Source organism: Globicephala melas, chromosome 9 (assembly GCF_963455315.2).
Source record: "Globicephala melas chromosome 9, mGloMel1.2, whole genome shotgun sequence".
In the NCBI taxonomy this organism is placed as follows: Eukaryota; Metazoa; Chordata; class Mammalia; order Artiodactyla; family Delphinidae; genus Globicephala; species Globicephala melas.
Genome location: NC_083322.1, coordinates 31,886,936 through 31,908,445, shown reverse-complemented (window position 1 = coordinate 31,908,445; position 21,510 = coordinate 31,886,936). Strand labels below are relative to the sequence as shown.

At 38.1% G+C, this 21,510-nt stretch overlaps 1 protein-coding gene across 1 annotated transcript in view; it reads left to right on the top strand.

Annotated features, from left to right (window-relative positions):
* The first annotated feature begins 1,677 nt into the window (after window positions 1-1,677).
* Window positions 1,678-21,510, top strand: part of CFTR (CF transmembrane conductance regulator) — a 197,576-nt gene continuing 177,743 nt past the window's right edge. The window contains exons 1-4 of the mRNA XM_060304940.1: window positions 1,678-1,711; window positions 2,498-2,620; window positions 5,197-5,342; window positions 5,606-6,042. Of these exons, the coding sequence (XP_060160923.1) occupies window positions 1,678-1,711; window positions 2,498-2,620; window positions 5,197-5,342; window positions 5,606-6,042 (740 nt within the window). The remainder of the gene's footprint in view (window positions 1,712-2,497; window positions 2,621-5,196; window positions 5,343-5,605; window positions 6,043-21,510) is intronic.

Sequence of the window (21,510 nt, the reverse complement as noted above, 5' to 3'; positions counted from 1 at the left end):
ATAAGTAAATAACCTACTATTCTACTTACTGCGCTCTACTTTCTTTCTTTCTTTTTTTTTTTTAAAGATTTATTTATTTATTTAGGATGTTCCAGGTCTTAGTTGCAGCATGCAGGATCTTCGTTGTGGCATGTTGGATGTGGTATGTGGGATTTCTCAGTTTCCGCATGCATGCAGGATCTAGTTTCCCAACCAGGGATCGAACCCAGGCCCCCTGCGTTGGGAGCATGGAGTCCTACCCACTGGGCCACCAGTGGGAAGTCTCTCTACTGCCTTTCTAAATGTAACTCTTCTATGAAGCACATAGATTAGTATAGAATTCGCCTGAGGAAATTTTTTCTTAAGGTTTAAATATATTAAACCACAATTTTAATTCTATAGAGAACATCTGGCTTTCAAGACGATATCATCAATGAAAATTTAATCTGGTGTTATACATTCTCTTGTTTCTAAAAAAGCTTCAGTAGGAAAAATGGAAAAGCACCAATGTAAACAATGAAACATTTGATAAAAAGGAGTTTTAGAAAATCCCAGATTTATTAGCTTTTACATTCATGAAAAAGTTGTATTTTATTTTATTTACTTTTTATTTATTTTATTTTTGGCTGTGTTGGGTCTTCGTTGCTGCGTGCGGGCTTTCTCTAGTTGTGGTGAGCGGGAGCTACTCTTCATTGTGGTGCATGGGCCTCTCATTGCGGTGGCTTCTCTTGTTGCAGAGCACAGGCTCTAGGCGCACGGGCCTCAGTAGTTGTGGCACGTGGGCTCAGTAGTTGTGGCTCATGGACTTTGTTGCTCCGCGGCATGTGGGATTTTCCTGGACCAGGGCTTGAACCTGTGTCCCCTGAATTAGCAGGTGGATTCTTAACCGCTGCGCCACCAGGGAAGCCCCAAAGTATTTTAACTATTGTTCACAATAGTTCCAGTTCATTAGTAGCATTAATAATCTCCTGTTTTGTACAGATGGAGTATCCTTAAGGCTTCCCTTACAAGGAAGTACTTTTAAGTTACAGAAGACTCTCAGGGTGCCAAACTCCATCTGGATACAGTTGTTAAGAATATACCACCGGTGATGAGCTTAAAATGAGAGGAACTGAAAAATAGAGCTTTCAAATGTCATTTCAATGCAAAAGTAGTAAGAATGTTTCCACAGTATAAAAACATAGTTCTGCCTCTAAATCAAAATTAGCTTACAATTGGAAGGGTACCTGAATTTCCATCTTTTATGTAATCTGAATACAAGCAAATAACTTCAGAAGGGATGAGAGAGCCCAGTGTTCCTGAGAATTCTGATAGCTGTTAAGAAGTTCCGTTTTCTGTAACCATCCATTTTGCAATGTTACACTGATTTCTGATTTATCACTAGTGATATGTAACAATAAATTCTAAAGTTTGTGACGTCCTTATTAGGTTCTAAGCCCTTTATGGCTGTTGTATGCCTCACCTTTAAATAATTTCATCCAGTGATTCATAACGGGAGCAATTTTGCCACCCAGAGGGTATTTGGCAAAGTCTGGAGACAGTTTTCGTTGTCACATCTTGGGGGAGGGGGTAGTTCTACTGGCATCCAAGGGGTAGAAGCTAGAGATGCTGCTAAACCTCCTACAATGCACAGGACAGTCCGCCCACATCAAAGAGTTACTCAGCCCCAAATGTCAGTAGTGCTGAGGTAGAAAGACAATGACTGAATACATTCAACAACAGTTGGAAGTGGGTATTGTTAACCTCATTTTCAGAAAAGGGAACTGAGACACAGAAAGGTTAAGTAACTTACCCAAGACCACACAGCTAAGTAAGTAGCGGTACCAAGATTGAAAAACCAGCTCTTCATTGCCTCAAAGCCCAAGCTCTTTCCACTACACTCTGCTACCCTCTTCAGGGAATTTTGATGACCATGGGTAGATTCTGAGTTTTGGAGGGTGGAGATCCTCTTTTATTCCGTACTCCTGCCTTAGCACTGAGCTCTTGCTTGCTGAGACATTAATGGCAACGATTCATCTCTTGAGCATCTTCAGATTCCCCCTTTAGGATGACATTTCAACTATTAGGTCAGTAACCCCGAGAGAAAATTGTTTGATTGTACACAGTATTACTAAATAAGAGATGAGTTGAAAGGAAAACAGAGGACACAGTTCTTGTCTCCAAGGAGGTTGTGGGGAAGAAAGGTTATGTATGTATATAAACAGAAGTATGTGTGCATGTGTGTTTATAAACAGAATTTTCAGACCAAACAGAATGTTGGAAGTGGTAAAAATAAATGATAATCTGGCTTAGTCATGTACCAGGACACCTCTGTCTGGGTCTGAAACATCTTTGTAAGACTATGATGTGTACTTGCATCCTTGGCCAACACTGTGGCACACTGTGGGAAAGCTCAGCTGCTCTTACTCTTCTGGCTTAGATACATTTATATACAGAGCCAGCCTATGCACATGAAGCTGACAAGAATTTGCCCTTCTCTTGTTTTGTGACTTTTTCCTTTTTCCTTCTACTTTTCCAGGTTTTAGTGCACTCATTGTCATGACCTGCTTATCCCTATTAAGGCCTGTTCTCAACAGAGAATCTGAGGAACACAGTCATATTAAATTGAACATAATGGATAAGTATAGGCAGTTGCACTCTGGTGATATCTAATGGTGAAACTTCAGCCATTATCTCATGGTGGAGTGAGTAATGTATGACAGGAATATATGAGAGGAAGGTTATCTTAAGCTTTCATATATTGAGATCATTTGAGGAAGCACATGGCACATTGCTGAACACATAATAGGTACTAAATAAATACTGACTTTCTTTCCTTCTCCTTCTTCTCTTCTTCTTGCTTCTTTTTAATATACCTTTAAAATGATGCCACACCATTACACCCATGTTCACAGCAGCATTATTCACAATAGCTGAAACCCAAGTGCCCACCAAAAAATGAGTGGATAAGCCAAATGTGATATATACGTACAATGCAAAATTATTCAGCCTTAAAAGGGAAAGAAATCCTGCACTAGGCTACAACATGGATAAACCTTGAGGACATTATGCTAAGTGAAATAAGCCAGTCACAAAAAGACAAATACCGTGTGATTCCCCGTATGTGAGGTAGAGTCAAAATCATAAAAAACAAGAAAGAATTGATACAATGGTGGTTGCCAGGGGCTGGGGGGAAGGGAGAATGGGGAGTTATTGTGTAATGTGTATAGAGTTTCAGCTTTACAAGATAAAAGGGTTACTGTGATTGTGCTGATTGCACAACAGTGTGAATGTGTTACTGGACTGTACACTCAAAAAAGGTGTAAGTTAGCAAATTTTATATGTATTCTACAATTAAAAAAACCCATACAAATGGCCACCTAATCTTCTATATTGAAGGTCAGTTCTGCTTAAAATGTTAGGAAATTCTGTGGGGGGAGGATGAGTAGTGGTTAAATGCTTGTTCTCAGGCAATAGACTGTTTAGTTCAAATCTCAGTTTTCTCTGTTACTTTTTACTGTGAAACTTGCTTGGGAAAATTACTAAATTTTTATACCTCAGTTTCTTCACCTATAATATATAGACAATGAAGAAGGTAATATCTCATGAAGGTGTCATAAGGATTAAAAAAAGGCAAAGCATTCTGTGCATGGCACCTTACATACATGGTAAGTGCTTAACATATATAAGCTGTTATTATAAAATTCTGTGAGCTGATATTTGAGCAGCTTGGAGAGAAGAGTTTCATTGTTTCTTACTACCACCTTTTATTTTCATCCTGGCCCTTTAATCTCTTTCCTATTCCTGACATCTCAAAGACACATTTAGGATTTCAGTCATGACCTTCAGCCATATTTGAACATTTTCCTAGTGCATAAATCTACATTCCCACATTACGTTTGTGCGTAGATGCAAGCCTTGAATATCACGTCTCAATTAGTTCATTTGTTCATGTCAGCTAACCGTGTTAATGTTCTGAATAATGGTGAAGTCTTACCTATGCCAAGAACAAATTTGGGATGTAAACTTTCATGATAAAAACTAGGGTCTTCCTAGGAATATGTGTGTGTACACACACTTAAAATGGAATATTATAGTTAGATGTCATCTTTTAAAAGTGTGAACTCCAGTAGCTACTTGGTTTGCAGATTTCTGCTTTCTTGCCTCATTCTTGAACAGGTCTAGCAGTAACGATTGCATGAAACTAATATGAGAAGAAAGACTGGTTATACCAGTGTAAGTGATAGTACATAAATGCATGAGGGATGATTTGATTAGAAGCAATATTACGCACTGATAGGCATGATGGTTTGAAATCAGACATGAGTTTAAATGTTAGCTCTATCATTACAGGCATTTACTTCTCTTTTCTGTTTCCTCTACTGAAAACTGGGGAGAATAACACCGATTTACATGGTTGTTGTTAGATTCCCATGAGATGATGCCTGGCAAATAGTAAGAAATCAAGAAATAGTCACTATTTTATCTATTCTTTTCAGAGGAAAGAGATTGACAAATATTTGGGGTCTCTGAGGCATATCACTTGGTCAGCTTCTTTGATCTTCTTTGGAACTCAATTCTTAATCTCTTTATTGTCTCCTGCTCTTTGAGAACAAAGAGGAACTGATTACCGCTTCCTTTCCAAATGTGTGTATTACATTTGATGGGTTACATTAGCAGTTATAAAGCAAACAGTAGAGTGGAGGGTGGGAAAGTGGATGAAGTGAGTTCAATCACATACCTGGGAAAAGTCAATAATGAAGGCAGAGCCTAGATTTGCCTGCCACACGGGAGAGAGGAAAACACAGGTACAGGATTTGAAGCAAGAGATCATGTGTTAGAAATTAAGTTTTCTCCTGGTATCTAACTTTATGCAATTTGCCTATCTCTTTAGTGTTATTTTCCCTACTGTTAAAATTTAGGATAATAAAACTGAAATGTTTACAAAACCCACTTTAAGGTTTAAAAAAAAAAAGGTGACATGGAAATGCAAAGGGGAGCTATAAAGACCTGATTTGAACACATTTATTAATTTAAATACGTGTTCCTGTCTTTCTGTTATTATGAATTGCAGTTTCATTTGTACTGTATCTGGGTGACCACAAGTGAACAACAAGCAATTCATAAGTAAACGCCCTTGCTTTAGGTGTAGAGGCATTAACGTAATCAGACCAAATTTTTTACTTCCATTTGAATTTTTCAATTTAAACTCAATGTGCCCTTGCTTTTACACAACAGGATTCAGGAACGAACGATTTGGTTCTTTAAAAACCATCAAACAGGCACACAATCCACGCAGCAAAAACTCGGGGAAGCTAGAGCGCCCACACCTGGGAAAGCTTAGATGCCCTTCAAGAGTTGAAGATGGCGTTTCTCTGAGGCAGGTCAGCGTTAACATGCTACCTTCGCTTCAAAGATTGTTTGGATTCCTTTCAGTGTTATTGGTCAAGATATTTTGCTGAACGAGACTAGGAACTATAGGATTGCGGGTGAGTCTACACACTGTCCGCTTGTCATCATCGTAGTCGCTAACACACACAAAAGCCTTCTTGAAAACTGCAAGCCGGACTGAAAAACTTAGGACAGACAATGAACAAATCCTGTGCGGGTAATGGACAAAGCGGCAATTCCTCTTACGTCCTTATAGGGATTCCCTCCACCTGAAGTACGTCTCCTAAGGGGCCACACTTGCAGCTCACCTAAGCCTGAAAACGAACAAGCTTGGTTTTTCCCTCTGACACTCAAGGGAAGCGCTAAGGCGAACACATCAGACGCTGCCGTGGAACTTTGCAGCTCTCCGAGGCTGCAGTTTGATACAGGAGAGACATCTTTTCGTTCCCCTTTCAAAAGGCACCGTGCAAACGTAACACGAACCCGGCTAGGATCTCGGAAAAAGGGAGGAGGAAGAAGGCTCGGGGAAGTTGGCCGCGGCGTGCCCTGGGTCTCGCGGAGCCTGGGGCGCAGGAGGGTCCAGGAGGTTCCCGGCGGACTGACTGGCGCTGCTTTCGCTGGTGGCTCCTTCTGTCTGGACCTGGAGAGCGGCCGCGACGGTCCCCCGCCTGCGGGCTGGGCTGGGGCCGGACGGTAGGTAGGGACACGGACCTGGAAGGAGCGCGCGCGAGGGAGGGAAGGCTGGGAGTCAGAACCGGGAAAGGGTGGCGCGGAGCAGCGAGGGAGGGAAGGAGGCGAGAACGAAGGAGCGGGCGCGGCGCGGACGCTGGGCGCGGACGGGGTGGAGAAAGCCGCTAGAGCAAATTTGGGGCCGGACCAGGCAGCGTCCAGCTTTTAACCTGGGCAGTGGAGGCGGGGGAAGGAGCGAAAGGAGAGGGGAGGTGTGTGGGGTAGGGGTGGGTGGGGGGAGTTGGAAGCAAATGACATCACAGCAGGTCAGAGAAAAAGGGGCGAGCGGCAGTCTCTGAGAAGAGTAGGGCGTTTGGCATTAGGAGCTCGTGCCCGGCCTGCCCCGGCAGGGACCCCGGTACTCCCAGAGACCATGCAGAGGTCGCCTCTGGAAAAGGCCAGCGTCTTCTCCCAACTTTTTTTCAGGTGAGAGGGTGTCCAGCTGAGCTTTGGAAGCACACGTGCCCAGGAAAGAGGAGGACGCGTGTATGGGCTGGGTTTTGGGGAAAGTGGCATAGTTTTTTAAAAAGATGCGCTGTCATTCATTGCTATGGAGGAGAACGAGGATTTTGTGGAATAAGATAGAAAACATTAGGAAGAGATAAAAGAATAAACTGAAGCCGATTGTGTGAATAAAGAGCCTTAGCTTAACCCTGAAGTTTTAACTACTTGCAGCTGAAAATCACTCTCAAGACCCAAATGTGCTACTGTGCAATTGTCTCCTTAGATTTTTCTAAGAAACTTGTGAATTATAAACTTGTTAATAACAAATACTTACGTTTGGCCCCTATTTTTCCCTCCTTCATGCCTTGGAAACTTAGAAGTCTTCTTGGCTCATGTACTACAAGTGCCATGCCTGCATGTAGTAGGTGCTCAGAAAACACTTGTTGACTGAATTTTGAACGTTTATAGGGGAGAAATATAAAGTGGGTAATATGTGCTTAAAGTTTTTATTGTTATGATACTGAGTATATCTAACAAGTATTTGCCACAATTCCATTATTCTTTCTTTTAAGAATGAAAGCAAATCCTTCGAAATATCTGTTTTTAAAAAAGCCAATTCTACAAGCTATACATTTTAAAAGAGGGGTCAGAATTACCATGGAAATGTGAAACCATGGGAATAGGTACTGAAGTTAAACCAACTGACATTTAATAAATTGTACTCTTATCCTACTTTACATGTGATGAGCCATAAAAGCTTGTGAACTTCATCTAATGAGATTTTAAAAAATTGAGTCTAAGTTCAGAGTCTTAGGCAAAGTGTAGTTAGATGTAGCATTTCATATTTGAAGTGTTCTTTGGATACTGTATCTACTTTATTTCTGTTATACTTGTATGAATGAATGAATAGGTTCAGCTCTCTCATGGGATATTACTAATTCATAATTATCTAATGAATCAGCATACTTAGGTATCAGAAAAGCCAAATACATTATAAATATGCTCATATGTGTGTGGGAGAAAGGAGCTTGGCTTTCACATCTTTCTAAAATGTTTTATTCTCTGAATGTGCAGCAAACCTGGAACTCAGGTGCTAAGGAGAGGGCATAGGCCGTAGAAGGAGAGCTCCTCCCTGTGGATGGGAGAGAAGGACTTTACTGTTTGGAATTGCCTCTTGGGTGGGTGTTTTCAGCACCTTTTGTTACCGCATCTGTATGAATGGAATTGTCTGTTGATCTGTTTTCCTGTTATTTACAATATCAGAATGGTAATTGGCATAAATTGTAGCCTTTCTACTAGAGCACTTGGAGGAACCTAAATGCCATTCTGTCTAAAAATGCAGTTTTAAAAAAAATGCAGTTTTCAGAAGAATACATATCCCATGGCTACGTCTAAGTATAATACTAAGGAACTTTAAATTAGCTCATTGTTGATTTAAATTATATCACTGTTGGTCTATCAAAGTATTTTTTTCTTTTTTTAAAACAGATCACCTTACACATTTTGGTATAGTTTTAAAAATGCTCTCAGGTGGGTTTGTTAAAAAATAAATATTATAATGGCTACTAAATGTGTGAAGAGCATTCTCAGTCCTGCTCTTCAAACTACTTTATAATAAGTTGCTCTAAGAATAGGTATAGTTTTAAAAGTTAAGTTCCTACTATTTATAGGAACTGACATTCACCTAAAGTACCAGTGATTATAAACTTCCTTCTGGGTTGTAATTCTGAAAAGGTAAGAAACGTATTTTCTGTCTTCGGATTAGACAGTAGTCCTGCTTAGTGGTCCAGGGTTTTAGGCCTTGGATTCAGATTGCTTTGATTCAGATCCTGGAGCTGCTACTTAGTAGCTCTGTGACCTGAGGCAAGTCCCTTAACATCTCTGTTTGTGTGACTTGACCTTTAAAACTTGGACACTAGTAGGACCGATGTCTTAGGGGTTAATCTGTTGAGAAAATGCATGTACAGTCGTTAGCCTAGTAAATGTTAGCTGCCACTGTTATTATTATTAATTACCATATTTTTACATTCTTTACAATAGCACATACCTTGTTTATATAAAATATTCAATTCATTTTTGTTGAATATAATTTTATGACCATCTGTATGTGCAATGAATGGGCCTAGATGAGAATTTAATTTAGGAAAAATCTCGTCCAACATGGCATTACCAGATATACAGGAAAAAAGTCATATGCTTGTGTCATATGTTGTTAAATGCCTCAGAATTTAACTTTCTGAGTATGATCCATTCAGTTTCAGAGTCATAAAAGATTAAGCTGTTTGGTCTGGTTTATAGATTATATTAAATATCTGTTTTATTGTCTAGATTTTGTTACTGGGAAAACTAATAATGTTTAGGAAAAATTTAAGTACTTTTTTTTTTTTTTTTTTTTTTTTTTTTACGATACGCGGGCCTCTCACTGTTGTGGCCTCTCCCGTTGCGGAGCACAGGCTCCGGACGCGCAGGCTCAGTGGCCATGGCTCACCGGCCCAGCCGCTCCGCGGCATGTGGGATCTTCCTGGACCGGGGCACGAACCCACGTCCCCTGCATCAGCAGGCGGACTCTCAACCACTGCGCTACCAGGGAAACCCTAAGTACTTTCTTAATTTTGCATGAATTTCACATCAAGTATGAAATTTGAAAGATATCTGAGGTGTAATAATGCATAAAATAATAATAATGTCAATATTATAAACATAACCTAAAAGAGAATTTCACCACAAAAATTCAAATAGTGTGTATCATGGAGACCAAGTTACATTGACTTAAAGCTTTTATGAAATACAAAGATGTTTTTAAACTAGAGGTGATATATTTGCATAGAATTTATAATTTATATACCAGTGCAATTGATTTACAAATGTTTACCAAGAGAGATTATGTTTTTCATTTTTGAGCAATTTGTCAAGTTTACATTTTCTAACTTTTAAAGGTGGTTATTCAGTTTGTTCTCTGTCTTCTCTCATGTCCTGAATTTCCCATATTCTCTTTAGATGTTAGATTGTGTACCAAACCATGTGTCAGATGACACAGCTTGAATTTTGGTCATGGTTTTCATACCAGAAGTCTAGATCTATACTTGAGGAATTGTCAGAGCCCCACAGAATCCATGTGTACAATGCCACAGTTTTCTTACTAAGACTGGATATAGGGGCCCCCAATAAATTCCACAGGTAAGTCTCAAGTAAGACCAAAAAGTAAACAAGGTTAGGCTCTAAAGTGGAAATTCAGCAAAGAGTCGAATATTGTAAGTCTCAGGTTAATAATAAGATAATTTAAGTTACTTTTGTAATCATTAAATATGAAGTAATGAGAGATTTTTAAATAAATACACTAGAATTTCTACATCAGGATGGACGTGGTGGATCAAAGTAGCTACCAGTGAAATTCTGCCTTTGATCAGAATATTTTTGGATTCTTTTAATGCAATTAACTTTAAAACAGTATATAAATTTATTCTCATAAGTAGCTTCATTACCTTTTTTAGCCATTATTTTATAGTCATAGCTTGCTTTGGATTAAAAGTTATATTACCCAGACCAATCACTTGGACTTGCTTCTAAATGACTTTTGATTGTAGCTCAAAAAAGTATAAAGATTTTTCATCATAATTTGCTTTGTTAACAGCCAAGTGCTACTTAAGCTTAGGTATTATCATTCCAAAAGTGTATTGCAAACTTTAAAGACATTTCTTAATGAAGAGAAACGAAAGTGCTTTGAGCAACAGAAGATGATTACAGCAAGTATGTAATGAAAGACCCATAAAGATGACAATTTTGAAGAGGACCACACTAATTTGGTTATATAAATTACAGTATATGTAAAAAAAAAAAACCCATCACAATGACTTTATATTTACATTTTATTTACTTTTTGCAAGGTGTGAGGGAATCTAAAATTATGGCAGAGCCATAAGTATTTTTGCAGTTTGTTGGGGGTATTTATAGAAATGTTGCCAAGGGAGACCAGATGGCCACTCAAACAAGGGCCTGTTCCTATCCTGATCAATACACATATTGTATCTCAGGTTCGTCTCTCAGACAAGGCTTAGACTATCCAAATCAAAAGAAATAGATGCATAAAACAAAATGCCAGTATGAGTTGCACAATTCGTATTGATACGTACAGCTGCCAAGGGTCCCTCGATAGCATGAGTTCATTTAGTCAGTCAGTGGGCAAATGCCATCCAGTGAGGACAGCCCAGGGTTCCCATACATTCTCTTGGCTTTGTCTCTTGTAGGAATTGGAGGAGGCCACTTTTGGGACAGGGGCCCCTCTGGAACAGTGTTGCCTGAACACTGACAAATGTTGACTCCCTACACCAGTCCCCTAAAATTCCTTTCTACCCATCTGTCTTTTGCTAATCATGATTTTTATGATACAGTTCAGATTTGCAACTTGGGATATGTGTCAAGTTTGACTGATTTAACTCTCAGTTCTAAAAGTACCTCCTCTGCATGATATTACTAAAATTGTAATTATATTTTATTATATAAAATATATGTGTATATATTAAGTTTCTTCTAGTTCATTTTGCAAGTTTAAAAAATTCCTCCTTGGTTATGAAGTGTATTCCAATAGTTTTTATATGCTGGTTCAAATTATTACTCAACTCTCTGGGAAGATTCTTATATACTTATAACACATACCATACAGTGTAACTGTAAGATTCCATCCCTTGCTAAAGAGAGAAGTGGAATCAGCTGTCTTAACTAGTTCATTAATATTTTATGTTTGATGTGACTGTCAAAATATCCTCTAGAGCCAACTGATACACTAGGGAAATCATGGTTTTTCAGTTTTCCATTAATGTTTCATGGGAAGAAGTAGGAGTTAGTGTGATAATATTCAGTGCATAAATGTTAAAACTTGTTTAAAAGGCCCTTAAATGATCCCCAGTATAAAATGTATTATTATTATCAGTGTCGCTTCACAGGAACCTATAATTTCAGTGATAGAGCTACAATATAAGTATAGGATTGCAAAACCATCAGGGAAGGGTGTTAACCGTTTAGCGTGCAGCTATATGTTGTTTATCAAAACTTTAAAACCACCTCTGACTCAGCAGCAATTTTGGCAATTTTGATTCCAGTGATTCCTGACGCATCTGTGTAGGGCTCTTCCCTGGAGCAAAATCTCTGTGATGCAATGATGTCAAGAGGAGAAAACAGATTATGATAGAGGTCTGGTTGTTTGGGAACCCTGACTGAAGGCTTACTTTATAAATATGTTAACATTACTATTTCAGGTGCTTCTCTTCAGCTCCTAAGATTTTACCTTGTGGTTGTTTGAAAGTAAAATTAGCATTACAAAGTGGCTTTGCTATTGAACCTAAGAGTTTAGGCTTCTTTTTGCAAGAAAGCTGTAAGAATTCACTTAGATTGCTTGATGTAGAGAACGAATATATTCTTACAGAGCTCTGAATGATCTGTTTTCACAGCTGTATCCAGGTCGCAAGACTTGTCAAGTTTGCTATTCTTTGTGCAGCTCTGTTAGCTTATTACTATCTTTTGACATCAATGACTCTTTCAAATTGTAAAGCCCTGGATGTCAGGGCCTTCTATGACTTGTTTAGTATTCAGACCATTTCAAGACTCCTGCATGCAACAGTTTACTAAATATTTCTTTGTGATGATGGTAATTCCATGGTGATCCATAGAGATTTATGGATATTGTAGTTTGCTGACATTCAACAGTCCTGTAATACAACATTATTCTGATAAAGAGAGGTCAAAGTGAGCAGGACCCTGGACAGATTTTCTAATACTTAGAGTAATTATTCCATGAAATATTTCTTATCTTCCTTTATAGCCAGGCCTTTGCCTTGCGGGAAGGCCTGCTTGCTAATTCCTTGCTTATGGGGTCAAGAAGTGATTTGAAGATTTCTGCTCAGTCCTTTTGGTTAAGATTCTTAGCTCTGAAACTGGACAACTGGGCTTTACTCTGATATAATCAGAGAATTCTCCCATAGGTTGCTTCAGAGAACTGAGTCAGAGCAATACTGGCTCTGTAGGTTATGATTCAGCACAGCTTGGAGGATACCTTAATTCATTAATTCACGACCTTCTGTATTCTATGAGAGGCATTTTGAAGGTTGATGTGGACAAGGAAGAAATTGGTGCTGCCTTCATGGAATGAGTTCTCTGAAACCCAGATTTTCAAGGGCTTATAGTAACCCTCCCTGGGCATCTAATCCAGTCTTAGACCGGTTAAGGAAGGCTTGCTGCAGGAGTGACTCTTGAGTTGGCACCTATCCAGACAAAAAGGGTAGGGCTGGGTTAGGAAAAATTTAAATACAGAAGTGGCAGACTGTGTGTAGCACTGGCAGCAAAAGCGAGCATGGCACCTTCAAAAGAGTCAAAGAAGTTCCCGGTAACTGGAGCATAAGATGTGTGACAAAGATTTGTGGGAGCTGGGTCTGGAACTCTAGCGAGGACCAGATCGTAAGGGGCTTGGTGAACTTTGTCTGGGCTTTATCATACTGAAAGTCAAAAGCCGTGGCTTTGTAGCAGGGGAGCAATGTGTCCAGTTCAAAGCTGTTACAGTTTTGCAAAAAACTGATGAAATGAAAGAGTAGCAGTTGGGATAGAGAGAAAGATGGATTTGAAAGACATTAGGAGGTAAAATCAACAGGGTTGGTAATTGATTAGAGGTGGAAAGTGAAGAAGAGAGAAGAATCAAGGATGCTGTCTAGATTTGCTGACATGGGTAGCAGTGGGTGGTGTTGACGCTTGCTGAGGGCAGAGGTTTCGGTTGGAGGAGGCATCTTGCGGGGGGAGGTGGAGACTTATGAAGACTCTCAACTTCTTTTTGAGATGAAAAAGGAAATGATGCATACGGCTCAAGGCCAGGTAATATGATTATTTGAAAACACATTGAAGTGATTTAGAGCTTTAGGTGAGAGATATTTAGATGTCAGAGGTGACAGTCAGAATCATAAATACATCCCTCACACTGTTCAGTAAAGTCCAGGGTGGTATCTAGGTAATAATTTAAAGTGCTGACTTTTTGAACTTTTTTGTGATATGGAGTCACCTGAGAGTGTGTCAGAAAAAAAGCAGCGGTATACTAGGGACAGCACTAGTTAAATTCTACCTAGAAATTCTACTTAGCACCCTCCGCTGCAAACCCACCAACTGATATATGAAGGGTCCCCACCCCACCATAACTTCACACATTTAAACAGCAGTTTTTACACAGCTGATTATTACGATCATAGACGTTTAAGAAGGACGTATGAAAATTCACTGGGGCTTTAAGTATTGTCTGCGGTGATTGAAAAAAAGATTGTCTGGAATACAATCTGAAAAAAATATAACTGAAAAAGGTAATGCATGATCATTAGCAAAAAGGTATTTCAAAGTTACAGAAATATATAATGTAGAATGTGTAAGCCCATGGGTAACACTGTGGTTTCAATATATATTTAAAACCCTAATTTAATACCTAATACCACTATTAAGTTTTGTTAATCTGAAAGAAGAAGATTCTCATACTCTTGAAAAGATTACATATCATTGTTTTATGTTAAAACTTTGAACCTGTTAAAGCACACAGAAATTTCTTAGCATTGCCTACATAGGTGCAGCTACCTTCTGCCCAACTTCACGCCCAACCCCAACACCTAGTGACATTCTTAACTGAAGTTCTTAACTTCAAAAAGGGACACAGGAGCTTCATCTGTTACCAGTCAGACCATTACGTGAAAATTAAGCTTAATAGGCAGAATCCTAGAGGTGCTGACAGCTGTGTTTCGAGGAGATTCTAGGCCAGACCTTGGAGCCCAGTATTGGCTATGGGAGCAACAAGAAAATGAAACCACTGCTGGCCAGGATTAGCAATCCTCATAGAGGCAGCATACTGGAGAAACTTTATAGGAAGCTCTCTTTGCACATTTTATTTATTTTAAATATCTCTACGAACTCTGGAAAATAGAACAACAACAACAAAGCTGTACTTTTTCAGCCCAAATCCATTGCTATCCTTTACATGAGGGGTCGGCAAACTTTTTCTGTAAAAGGCCAGGTAGTAAATATTTTCAATGTTGTGGGCCACATAGTCTCTGCCATTGTAGGGAAGCAGCCATAGACAGGATGCAAACAAATGGGCATGGCTGCATTCCAATAAAACTTTATGGGCACTGAAAATTGAATTTCATATAATATATTTTTTTTAAAATTCTATTGCAATAAGCTTCAGAATTTGCAGCTTTAAAATTACTTAGTTTTAAATAAAGATCTAGAAAAAATTTCAGGGCTCATTTGTAATTAACATTAGTGTATTCAATAATTGAGTAATTTTAAAAGTAAGTGAAACACTTAGACATGCAAAGTGGACTTTTCAGAAGAGGGAACAGTAGTTTAACATTAGATTAGATATTAACTTCTCAGAATAGTTTTGTCTTATAGGAACCTACTGACCATCTCTTCTTTACTTCTTTTTTGCGTGTACATTTTTTTTATGCGTCCTTTAAGGTGTAGGCTCTATCTTATCCATCTTTTGGTTCCAGCACCTGTCTGACTCCCTGGTGAATAGTAGGCCTTTAAAATATACTTGTTGGGGCTTCCCTGGTGGCGCAGTGGTTGAGAGTCCGCCTGCCGATGCAGGGGACACGCGTTCGTGCCCTGGTCCGGGAAGATCCCACATGCCGCAGAGCGGCTGGGCCCGTGAGCCATGGCCGCTGAGCCTGCGCGTCCGGAGCCTGTGCTCCACAACGGGAGAGGCCACAACAGTGAGAGGCCCATGTACCGCAAGAAGAAAAAAAAAAAAAAAAAAAAAAAATATATATATATATACTTGTTGAATGAATAAAACTTGACTAATTCAGTTTATGTTTATACTTCTAAAATTTAATTTTTGATGGAAATGTAAAAATTTACTTATAAATATGAAATTTTAAAAACTTTCCATTTGACTTTTCTGAAGATAAAATATCAATTTTGAATAAAAATTTTAGTTGCTTTACCAAATCCATGAATTCTAAAGTATAACAAAATAGGAAAATTTGGTTTTTTTGTTTGCTTTCTTGTGTGGGTTACAGGACTTTCTAGGAAAATTCTAGGTTAAGTTAGTACACTATTATTTTTCTTCAGAAGATCAATGCTTTGTTAAAGATGAGTTTTCCACCTGAAATATTTTTTCTCTTCAAATATCATGTGAGTATTCTGGGTACCTGACAGTTTAATTTTAAAACAGATTATTTCAATGATTATATCCAGAATTTCTTCCTAAATGTATATACCACAATCTAGTCTTAAAAAAAAAAGACCTTAAACTCAATTTAGTCTTGGACCTCTGAATACATTTTTCAAAATAATAAATAAGCTGATGAAATATTTATTACCAAAAGAACTTCTCCCTTTTAATCAAAGATAAGGTTGGCTTCTGAAACACATTAGCCTCTTTTCCGTCGCTTTTCATCTGAGATCTATTAGAGTTAATCTCTCCTATCCATAAAAGTGAATGTATATCTTGTATATATGGACTGTGAACAAAAGTGCACAAATAAATCCCCTATGGATTAATTTGATTATGGAGCAAACTTGGCTCAACATCATTCATGAAGTTAAACAATAGGCATTTTCATAAATCAGTTTCATAAATAAGAGCATAAAATATATAATGACGCTGAGATCCAAAATTTTATTTACTGTATTAAGAGTTTATAAGACTGATGAAATTAAAGCTCCAATTCAGCCATCCCAATAACATCAGAGCTAAGGTTTTATGCAATTTTATTAGCGAGAAAGACAACCACTGTAAAATGAACTCATTAATGTAAAAGTAATTTTTGAAATACTAATGTGATTTTTATTCATTCATTTATTCATGCATGCATGCCTTTATTCAGTATAAATGTTGAATCTCTGATATATTCCAGGATATAGCAGTTTGAAAGCTTAGGCCACATATCAAAACCTATTATACATTCTAATTATTCTTTTACTAGAATTTTCACATTGATATTTTTAATGAGACAATTTTATTTCTCTTTGGAGCAAAGGCCATCATATATATCTATAGATTTTCCCTTACTCCATTTAATGAAGGGGGCCTAAATTTTTTATTGATTTACCAAATGACTGAATAAAGGTCATCTCACATAAACTTTTCTAAAGTCAGCAGTATAATTCCTTGACAGCAAATATTGTTTGATGTATTTAAAAAATTTTTAAATACTTCCTATGAAATGTAAAGATAAGATCATTACATTTAGAAATGTATATTGGATTTAGTCCTTGAACACAGTCTTTGGATCCACCGAGGTGTTAACTTGTAACTTGGCAGCCTTTTTGAACTTTCATACAAGGTTTTGCTGATGCAATTGTTTCTGTTTCTGCCAAGGGTAGCAACACAACTCTTGTCTTTCTTGAGTCACGGTCTGTCACTCCAGCCACTATTACTGCAAAGTAGAGTTAGATTCTGGGGTTAGTAGACACGTATGTTATTATTAAAAAACAATGAGTTGCCAAATCTCCTATCAATGAAAATTTGATCAAAGTTTAGTTATTCTGTTGGAAAAGAAATCTAGCTAGAAACAGGATTAAGAAATTCTTTTTTTTCTTTTGGCTGCATTGGGTCTTTGTTGCTGAGTGTGGGCTTTCTCTAGTTGCGGCGAGCAGTGGCTACTCTTCGTTGCGGTGTGCAGGCTTCTCACTGCGGTGGCTTCTCTTGTTGCGGAGCACAGGTGTGTGGACTTCAGTAGTTGTGGCATGCAGGCTCAGTAGTTGTGGATCGCGGGCTCTAGAGTGCAGGCTCCGTAGTTGTGGCGCACCGGCTTAGTTGCTCTGCGGCATGTGGGATCTTCCCAGACCTGGGCTCGAACCCGTGTCCCCTGCACTGGGAGGTGGATTCTTAACCACTCTGCCACCAGGGAAGTCCCAAGAAATTCTTTAGGTAAAAACTTATGCTCTTAAAATTAGAAGCCCTTCATAAATATCAGTATTTTCTATAGCTTTAGATAAGTGCTTCTCAAATTGCCAGTCACCTGCTCAAAAAATATATTAAGATAGATCTGTGTATCTATAATATATCTTACATTAAATATGCAGATTCCTAGGTCCCACTCCATACCAACTAAATCCAGAATCTCTGGGAGAGGGCAACTATAATCTCGGTTTTTTGTTTCCTGTTTGTTTGTTTGTTTGTTACATTTCAGGTGATTCTTTTTGCATACTAAAGTCTAAAAGCCATTAAGTTAATCTTAAGAAACTGGGTTTAAATGGCCCAACTAGTGCTTTTCAACCTTAATGAAAGATTGGAAAACTGCAGATTTGAGGACAAAAACCAGGATTCTACCACATAATCATAAGACGTGGGATATGGAGGTGATTCCATCTTCTCCCAGCTCCACTAAACTTCTCTTTCCTAAAATTCTTCTTTTTTAAAAAAAATTTTTTTATTGCAGTATAGTTGATTTACAATGCTGTGCGAGTCTCTGCTGTACAGCAAAGTGGCTCAGTTACACACATACAGACATTCTTTTTTTTATATTCTTTTCCATCGTGGCTTATCACAGGATATTGAATACAGTTCCCTGTGCTATACATTAGGACCTTGTTGTTTATCCATTCTAAATGTAATAGTTTGCATCTACTAACCCCAAACTCTCAGTGCATCCCTCTCCCTTGGCAACCACAAGTCTGTTCTCTATGTCTATGAGGCTGTTTCTGTTTTGTAGATAGGTTCATTTGTGCCATATTTTAGATTCCACGTATAAGTGATATCATATGGTATTTGTCCTCTTTCTGACTTACTTCACGCAGTATGATAATCTCTAGTTGCATCCTAACATTCTTCTTTTTTAATCTTAGGATCCAAGGAAGAGAATTTTGAAAGTTCAGATTTTTTTTAAGCAAATTAACAATAGAAATATAGATATCGTTCAACTTGCCACAGAATTCAAAATTTCCTCTTAAATAGTTCTTGAAATCTGCAGTTTTGCCTCCGGTATATCCTAACATCTACTAAGCACTTTCTATGTACCAGGGATTATACGTATTATCTCAGTGAATTCTTCAAATAATTTTAGATAGAGTCTACATGTAAGAAATATGTAGTTTAGAAAGATTAAAGAGCTTATACAAGGCCACCCAGCTAATTACTGTGAAGTCAAGACATGAACTTACATTGATCTCTAGAACTCTTAACCAGCGTATCACACTATCCAACAATCTAGAATGGAATTGGTAAATTATATAATTTCACTTAATTTTGTATATAGGTTTTCTTAATTTCTTGTCTCTGAAATTTATTTTTGATACATGTATTATAAATAATATTATTTAAATAAGGCATTAGACTCTGTTCTTCTTGGAAGTGCCAGGAGCATGCCCTTTTACAGTGCTTTGCATGGATCTATAAGACAAACTACTTGAGGTGGAGAGAGGTGAAGAGGGAAGGATGGGGAGGGGAAGGGAAGGGTCTTGTCTTAGATTAATGAGGTCTTTAAAATTCTAAATGTCCAGTTGAAGAGTGAGAGATGTGATCAGCCAAAAGCATGCCGTTAGCCAACCATTGTTACATGAACACAGCTCAGTTTCACAAAACTTGACCCAGACTGCACTTCTTATCCTTATTTTTTCCATCCAGGTACTAATCAACTCCCTTCATCTTTTTCATTTTCTAAATCTAGCTTCCTGCCTTCTTCCACTTTGTCAAACCTACTCAGCTAGGCTTTCTGTTGCGTTTTTGTAGCCATTCTTCCTTCCTTACCAACTTAATCCCCTCCGCTGAGTTCCAGGTTCAGTCACTTTAGTGTTCCTCTCACCACCACCCACCCTCTTTGGTGTCCTGTTCTGATCACCAGTCCCTGGTTGTTCATCACTCATGTCATTTGTTTCTTTATGTTTACTCTTACTGTATTTCTTGGGGCTGAAGGAAGAGGCAGAGTCACCTCGCAGATGGTTCTTCAACTTGATGTTTGACTCTTTGTATGTATAAATCTTGGATTTTCCTAGTGCAGTGGTTTTTACAATTTTTTAAAAACAATATTTTTATCAGTGAATCCAGAATCCAAAGGAAATCTTCCATGGAACTGCAATATATGCAAATAAAAGTGAAAATAAAAGACAGTAAGTCCTCCATAAATACAAAGATATAGGTAACCTCCTGCTCCAAGATAAGGGCTGAAATGACTATATAACATTTACGTGCTCTTTCCTTGGTCCTACATGCTTACGTTTTTCACATTATGCTTCTGAAATTAAGATGACTCTTATAATTGATGTCAAAAGAAACCTGTCAGCCATCAGGCCCAGGAATAACTTGAAATATGGGAACTTAGCAGTTCATAGAAGGTATATCTTCCTGTAACTTCAGTTGAATTATTTGCATTGGTTGTACCCCACAAGGTTGACTTTTAACTTAAATTTAGTTTCTTGCTTGAAATTTCTTGAGAAAGATTATTCTGTGATCTAGTTTTGAAAGAACAGTAATTATTTAGTCTGAAGTTTGTCTGGCATACCAAGCACTGTAATTAAGGTAGAAGTTGCCCGAGCTCAGCACTGTGCTTTACTTTGAAATTATACTGCCTGTCCTACAGGTGAAGGTGGTGTGAATGCAACTTGCCACTTGTAACCCTATTCATAACTGTGAATACCAAGAATAATCCAAAAGTATATTTTTGACCTGAATGTGAAGGCTTAGAAGAAAACTTTAATTATGACACTGAAGAAGGAAGTGGTGTGTAATTGTGTGAATAAGTATATAATACTGAAAAAAAAATTTTTTAACTGTGTATATTTAATTTAGAGGGGCTTTTTTGGAAAGGCCATTATTACACTGATGATGAGTCTTGTAATCAATGTCACCTTATTGTTGAGTAAGCATGGTAAAGTATTGTAAAACCAAGATAATATCATATGCTTCTTGTTATCATTCCCTGGGAATTGCACAACTCTCTGTTATGCTGGAATGAAACCTTGTATAAGCAGGTATGCCAGAGATATGATGGGCTGTTAATTGAGCCTGGTGCAAGTCTATATATGCATGTCTTGGTGCATGTTCCCTATAGACCATGTTCACTTGGTTTATAGTGAACATGCTCACTTATGCAGTGTGGGTATAACCAATGACAGATTGCAATATGTTTAAATAGGTTCAAAGAGATGTCGGGGAAGCTTTCCTGCACAGTGGACACTAAATGAATTAGCCTTGAAGTCCAGGATAATGTTTGGATGGACCCAGTGTGTTAAAATTTTCATATAACAGTTTTGGGAATGTGTGATGATTTTATTCTTATTTTTAGAGTAGTAAAACATACTTTAAAATATTGACATTTCAAATCAAAAGTTGGTGAACTCCAGGAAGTATCTCAGGGGAACACTAGGCGTTGGGGTCCATAGTTTGAAAACCACTGAACTAGTTTTTCCCCCATATTGGTTGGTCTCGACCTTCCCTTGAGTCCTCATTTCACCCATCCTATACTCTTAGAAAATGGTCTCACATTTGACTTTGTCTCTATCCTTACTGTCAACTCTTAAGTAGCAATATATAGGGGAAGAAACATGTATTTTGGAATCAGACAGACCTGGCTTGAATCCTTGCTCTGTGACTTAACAGCAATATGATCTTGGGTAATTTACTTAACTTTGATGATGATGTTATGCTCATCAGTACAATGAGTTCTCCTCCTCTTAACACAGCTCAGCATTATTATGAGATCTAATATTCATTGAGTGTTTAATATGTGTATTAGTCAGCATTCTCCAGAGAAATGAAACAAATAGGATATATATATATATGTATATAAAATGATTTATTACAAGGAATTGGCTCACATGATTATGAAGGCTGGCAAGTCCAAAATCTGCAGCATAGGCTGGTAGGCTGGAGACCCAGGAGAGCTGATGTTCCAGTTTTATTCTGAAGGCAATCTCCTGGAGAATTCTCTCTTGTTTGGTCAAGCCTGCATTTTTGTTCTATTCAGGCATTCAGTTGATTGGATGAGGCCCACCCACGTTATGGAGGGCAATCTGTTTTGT